Source organism: Branchiostoma belcheri, unplaced genomic scaffold (assembly GCF_001625305.1).
Source record: "Branchiostoma belcheri isolate BF01 breed outbred unplaced genomic scaffold, Haploidv18h27 scaffold138, whole genome shotgun sequence".
In the NCBI taxonomy this organism is placed as follows: Eukaryota; Metazoa; Chordata; class Leptocardii; order Amphioxiformes; family Branchiostomatidae; genus Branchiostoma; species Branchiostoma belcheri.
In genome coordinates, this window is record NW_017802802.1 from 671,406 (window position 1) to 678,187 (window position 6,782).

Sequence of the window (6,782 nt, forward strand, 5' to 3'; positions counted from 1 at the left end):
AGGGCAGCTCTGCTGGGTTTCTGGACCCCAGTTTTGAGAGCCACCTGGAGGATATCGGCAGGAACTACAGCCTATCAACAACTAATGTCAAGAGCATCTTGCATGTGGGTACTATAGATTAACAAAAAAACAACAACAACAACAACTATTTTGTATGAAGGATTTTTGAAAATATGATGAATTTTTCCTTCAGGGCAATTCATAATTGAAGTAATATAATTCTCTTTCATTTTAGAATCATTATCCCAATGGTAAAGTAAAATCATCTAAATAGAATAGACTTCCAAGTTTGAAATGTTCAGGTGTCCACATCATCTTAAGAATAACAAGGGAAATCGTAGATTTCAAACCTCCGGGTTTTTTTTCTATTGGTTTAGGTTATTTTTTTGTGTGTAGTATGAAAGTTATGTGCGTAATATGTTTGTATGCCGGTTTGATGGCTACTGACGGTTGGTTCGGTATGGACTGTTGATTAACGCAGTGTTCGAAATACTTTTTGAGCAAAGTAGCACAGTGTGCTACCTATAGGGCAAAAACTAGGTAGCCCAGCAGAATTTCAGGTAGCGCCACGCCCCCCCCCCCATTTGTCAAATTCTATGCACGTGTCGCAATACTATATTTCTTCCAATCATAGAGGTATAATACCTCCATGCTCTAATAAAGTTACTATTTTTGAGGTTTCAACTCTGAAGTAGGAGCTCTGGGTCGAAGCCAAATTACGGGTGCGTGATTTATTCTGGTTTTCTACTGAGAAAAATCGGGACAGTATTTGCGCCGGGCAGCTGGCCATGTACGCGAAATGGTACGCCCAGTATAGCAGCGATCTATTCATGTTTTATGTTTACAATTGTGCAAATTTTTTTTACAGAAATTTGATCACATATGCTTAAAAATATTGTTATACTGATGTTAAAAAATATTTTAAGACACTGAATCGCTGGCTGTGATGTGCAGCAGTGTACGTACGCCGCGTAGCGTGCCAGACATTGGCCGTGCAAGCCTATAGAATGCCCCACGTGCGACATAAATTTCTGAGGCTTATCGTGCGCATCGAGCGTATCCACAATTATTCCCATCGTAAACATAGTCACTGGGATCTGAAATGCATACATACAGGATAATTTCCCTTCTTCAGCGGGAGTTTTGTTTATGTTTTGATCGTACACGTCAAACTGCCACGCTGGTCTACGCTGCGCGCTGGTCTCGGCTGCACTTCCGGGTTCCATAAATCGACACCATAAATCGACAAAGAAACAAACATTTCCCCCCAAATTTATATTAATTGTGAACTTTTTCACTAGATGTGGCTATGCAGTCCTGGAAAACAGCGTTTAGTGCATATTTTCAAACAGAAAATTCGCGTCCCCGCGCCCTTCATGTTGCCGCCCGGCGATCTCAGCTGAAGCGAACAACCAATCAGAGACGCGTAACGCGGATACGTCATGCAAGATTTGCATACCGCCCGCCCACCGCTTCTGCTGGCTGCTGCCATGCTAGCTACGCGCTGTACTTGAAATAAATTGACGTGTATCGCCGTATTTCTGGAAATAAATGCCGCGACACGAAGATCTAGCGCTGACTCGGCTTGCACCCAGCGTTCAGCGTCATCCGCGCCATTACCCCCGCCGTCATCCCGCGCCGTCATTGCTGCGCCGTCACCCAACGTTTTTATCGGAACCAGACACCCCTCTGTTTGACCCCTTTTGAATGGTAAGACCCAAAACTGCAACCTCCCCATTCCTTAACAACATGGTAAATTCCATTTTCAGCATGGCGGGGGTGTCGGGAGCACTCAAAAACCTTTTATTTCGACGCCCATAAACACATATGCAATTAAACAAAAACGTTCTGCATCATCTGCAGCCCAATAGCAATACGTATACCGAACAACAGACAAATCCGTCCAGCCGATCGCGAGAAACAGCTGCTGACAGAAATGTTTCGAACAATAGTAAAACCTCCTCGCGGAAGGATATCTCCTTCCCCGGAGGTAAAGACAGGTTGCAAGCTATAGATTTTTTCTATTGTATGACCCAAATACACATATTTTATTCAAATTTATGTCATCAGTATTGGAAACATTACATTTAACAATTGAATTACGGAAACTTTTAGGTTTGAATGGTCTTCTGCTATTTCCCCTGTAGCGTGTGATCACGAATGAGAATGTTGTCGCCATGATGAGACATTCAGTGAAGGAGGACCAGGGAGAGGAGGAGACAGAGGGAGACAGCAGTCCCAACAACCCACTGGCTGAACTCTTCGTAAGTAGTGCCCGCATTTAACCAAGTCTCATCAGACTTAGAGCTCGAACTACTTTTACTTTGATACCCTGCATACCTGCACTGATGAAGGTAACATTGAAAATTACCTGGACCAGACAAATTTAATTGAACTGGTCACTATTTCTTGGTGGTTGAATGATGTTGAGCCTTGTATCAGCCCTAACTACAATTTTCTTTGCTCTTATAGGAACCCAAGATGACTCGGGCTAGAGCAAAGGAAGTAGCAGAGAAAGGCAGTGTGAGTAATCACCTACATGTAGTACCAACATAGTGTAGAACTTCATGTATTTCATTGTGATAATGCCAAAGGAAAACATGACATAGATTGCAAAAATGTTTAAGATATAGTAAAATAGTCACCATTACAGAAATGTATTTGCCATGTTCTAACAAGTCCCACCTGCTTTCCTCAGTTTGTGGTGCCATGGCCCATCTCCCCTGTGAAGAAGCCAGCTGATTCTCAGGTATGCAATCATTTCAAGTTTATAGAAAAAATGACAACCTCTCAAGTGCTCATTCCTGGCTGTCTTTCTTGTTGCTTCCAGGAAAGAAGTATTGTTTTGGGGGGTGCTTAATTATGCTAGGTTTGTATGTTTGGGTTCCAAAGTAAGTGGGTGATGATTGGGTTTTCACTTAATTGACAGGGTTTTGACACGTTTATGTGCTTTGGTCAAGGATGTGGTCACCAGGAATATATGAATCATAAAGTATGATGTAATAAGAGTTAATTTCATCATACATGTATGTCCGTATGGGTATCAATGTGTTCTATGACTTAATTCATTGACACAAACCATATCTGCTTCCCTAAAGTTTAAAATGTGTTTGTGTTTGTTGTTGTACAGCCTGCAAAGTTCATTGACCTGAGTTTTGAAGAGGATGAGGATGATGATGAGTATGAGCCTGATGATGATGAGGTATGTGTACAGTATTTTCTTAATTCAAAGAAAGTGTCATGAAGAAAACTAGATGATGACTGCTTCTAAGCAGCTGATTACTTACCCTATCATTTATTTGTAAATTTATGAATATAGTCTTACTGTTCTGATGATATTTGGGCTGCGGAAAAAGTTTTTTAGTCAAGAAAATTTCATTTAGAAATAGGATGGTATTGTAATTTCCAACACATTCTTTTAACACTTCTCTCTTGTCCTTTGTGTTGTTTTTGACAGAATGAAGAAAGTGACATTGACAGCATAGCATCACGTGAGGCAAGGTAAGCATTACGTTCATGGTATGTTCTCTGCATTTTGTAGCAATCCTCCATAGATATAGACTTGAAGCAAATAAAGAAATATACAGAATTTATCCTGACTACTATGGCAGGTAATTTTTAAAGTTGCCTGCACCAGTTCAGGTATGCAAAAAAAAGTTCTGAGCCCTGATTTATTGACATATTTTTGTCTGCAGTGATTTTGGGTCGCCTATGCCGTCAACGCCACGCCAGTTTCTCCGAACCTACTCAGAGTCTGACAGGAGGGATGACAGCGAAGATACAGACGACAAACCAGAGATGGTGGAGCAGGGAGGAAAGTCACTGGAACCTCACATCAAGGTGAAAACACCAGCATTGGAGTTTAAATGAACTTTTTTTTTGGAAAAAATGTCCTCCCTTTGCAAGAATGTACTCTTCCAGTTGCACCTGCATGTACATGTAAAATTGACCAGTCCAAAACACTGTCACTGAAACAATCACACCAGTAGAAAATTGAATTGCAGTGAAATATAAATATCTTTAATTTAAAGTAAACATGATGTTAGGAAATGTTGAATTTTTCCAGATCCAGCCCATCCCCATGGGCCCACCCCTCCCACCCCTGAGTAAGGAGAAGACAGACGCAGCCTTCCTTTCAGAACTGGACACGTTTGACGAGGAGCTGTCTGAACTGTCTGGAAGAACAGCCAGGAGTGCCATGGATGTGAGTACAGCACTATTTGTAGTCAAAACACCAGAGATCAAAGTACTTTTTTATGCATATGTGCACAGGTACATTGTATAGCTGACTCTGAAAATTATCTGCACCAAACAGGATTTATTCTTTTGACTTAACTTAATATTCAATCTTATTTACCATTGAACAGTTCAATGCAGAAGACAACCTGGGACTGATAGCCAACCGTACCAGGTCCAAGTGTCCACTGAAGGACACCCCTATTGACATCATTGAGGCGGCATTCCACGCGCCCGACATTACCCAGGACATGTACGATACTGAGTGTGACGACTCTGAATGGCAGGGCTGGCTGAAGGGGCTCTTCAAAACTGACCTGGGTAAGAAGGATACAAGATAGCTTCATTGATTTTTTTGCAGTTAAGAAACTGAATGATCAATCTATGCACAATATCTTCCAGCCGGTTCAGAACCTGGAACCATGGCTTGAAATTGTCACCGAATCGTAAAGAATTCAGTTTAGTTAATGTCTTCGTACATGTATGTTGCAGATATGAGTGGCGATGCTGATGATGAACAGAACGACCCTGACTATAACTTCCTGCAGGAGGAGGAGGAGGTGGATACGGAGGACCTGAGAGACGATCGCGCCGTCAGGATCACAAGTATGTCTCATGTCTGTACAATAAAGGTAGCAGGGCTTGAAATGCTTTTTTCTACATACCTGCACTGATGAAGGTAACATTAAAAATTGTCTGCACCACTGTTTCTTTGGTTAAAGTCAGTCAGTTCTCTGCCTCCATTTCGTAGAGTGCAAAGTAATTCTTGGCCACCATTGGTCATATTTCCCCCTAGTGCCTTGGGCTGGTTTTATTATTGACCAGTGCATGTTAGGTGCAGGTAGACATCAGAAATACCTACACAGCTTCAATTTTAACTGCACTGTATGTACCATGAAGCCTCGCCAGGATCTTCCATGAAGACCTTCTTGTATGTCAAAACTGACAGTGTGTACTTGTACTTTTCTTTCCAGAAAAGGAAGTGAATGAGTTGATGGATGAGCTGTTACAGCAGTATGAAGAGGAGATGGAACAGCTGGGTGGTGACCCTGCCCCTGGCCTGGATGACAGCACGACTGTCGACCCCCTCTCCCCCCCTCCCAGCAGGACGTTTGTTAAGCCACCTCCCATCAGGTCAGGGGTCACAGTAGTGTGTTTTGTACTCCTGATAATGTAGCAAACAGATGCATATACTGTAGATATTAGTATAGCCAAACCTGCTCAAGAGGGCTACCCAAGAGACAGAAGAAAAAGTGGTCTTTTTGGGCAAGGGCAGGTTGCTTAACCATGTCATGATTATTATGGCCAGGTGGCTGGTTGAACTGTATAACTAACCTATCTCGATTTTACAGCTGGAAAGCCAGATTCTTGACCTTACAATAAAGGATAAGGCTGTTGTCAGCTTTGTTTCAAACTCCATTGTATTACTACAAATATGTAATGTGTCTTTGCTTTTGTTGTGCAAATAAACAAACTAACTACATGTAACAATCTATACAATTACCTCCTGTGTCCAGTTTTGACGGTCCCTTGTCCACTGTGATGGCCAAGACACACAAGACTGTCCAGCAGCAGCTTCAGGAGGAGAAGGTTCGGAAGAAGGAGACAGGAGGAGGGAGGAAGGTCCAGACTCTACCTGTCCTGACTCAGGGGGAGAGACAACAACTCAGGCAACAGATGCAGCAGGTCAGAAACACTGAACTTAATCATGTAGAGGTAAAGGTAAACAGGGCTCGAGATCCTTTTTTTTTGCATGACCTCTCAATCTCATGTCTGCTAGCCTATCGACTCAGCCATTTGATGCCACTGATAGAGGTGGGTCCCTTAAAACCTTTGCCCCCCCTCTTTTCTTATCTAGATTATGAATACTAAGTAGACTAATACTACAAAATACATCTTTTAACATATCATATTAACATAAAAAATATTTGAACATAAAAAATGTTCATGTTCATTTTACATGTATCTCCCCCTACCCACAGCATGTGCAGCTCCTGTGCCAGGTTCATGTACTGAGCAGAGAGGAACCTCAGCTACAGGAGGTGGCACAGGTCACCAAAAACTTCCTGGTAAGTCTATCTGTGTACCTTATCCTCCTTTTATATTATATCTCTACTCTTTGTGGGTCTGAGCCATCACCAATTGAGTCTGCCTGCACTGACCCAAGTAATGGCCTCATTGATACCAGCCCTTCAGCTTTGGCTATGGCTGAACAGTCCAATACAAGAATGACAGTCTCTGCCATGTAGAGCACATTTGTGAGCTGAATCAGGTCTGTTGCAGAGTTCTTTGAGTTCCTTGATCCACTTCTCTTCTGTGCAGTGCATCAGTAACGACATCTATCATGTCCATACATATACATGTACAATGTACATACCAAAAAATACAAGATACAAATACTTTGCAGAAGGAGAACCAGATGTTTGTGCAGCGCTCCACGCAGCTGTACGAGATGCAGGTGGAGCAGTACAGGGCCGCGGGTGTGCAGCTGCCACAGGTGGAGTTCCGCTCCATGTTTGACACCTGTAACCTGCAGGCTGCCATCG

At 42.5% G+C, this 6,782-nt stretch overlaps 1 protein-coding gene across 1 annotated transcript in view; it reads left to right on the top strand.

The window, feature by feature from the left end:
• Positions 1-6,782, top strand: part of LOC109464382 (GON-4-like protein) — a 21,815-nt gene that overhangs the window by 2,293 nt on the left and 12,740 nt on the right. The window contains exons 4-16 of the mRNA XM_019761329.1: positions 2,148-2,264; positions 2,473-2,523; positions 2,699-2,749; positions 3,131-3,202; positions 3,458-3,501; positions 3,696-3,840; positions 4,067-4,204; positions 4,368-4,557; positions 4,729-4,842; positions 5,211-5,370; positions 5,754-5,922; positions 6,219-6,305; positions 6,644-6,775. Coding sequence (XP_019616888.1) covers positions 2,148-2,264; positions 2,473-2,523; positions 2,699-2,749; positions 3,131-3,202; positions 3,458-3,501; positions 3,696-3,840; positions 4,067-4,204; positions 4,368-4,557; positions 4,729-4,842; positions 5,211-5,370; positions 5,754-5,922; positions 6,219-6,305; positions 6,644-6,775 — 1,470 coding nt within the window. The remainder of the gene's footprint in view (positions 1-2,147; positions 2,265-2,472; positions 2,524-2,698; positions 2,750-3,130; positions 3,203-3,457; positions 3,502-3,695; positions 3,841-4,066; positions 4,205-4,367; positions 4,558-4,728; positions 4,843-5,210; positions 5,371-5,753; positions 5,923-6,218; positions 6,306-6,643; positions 6,776-6,782) is intronic.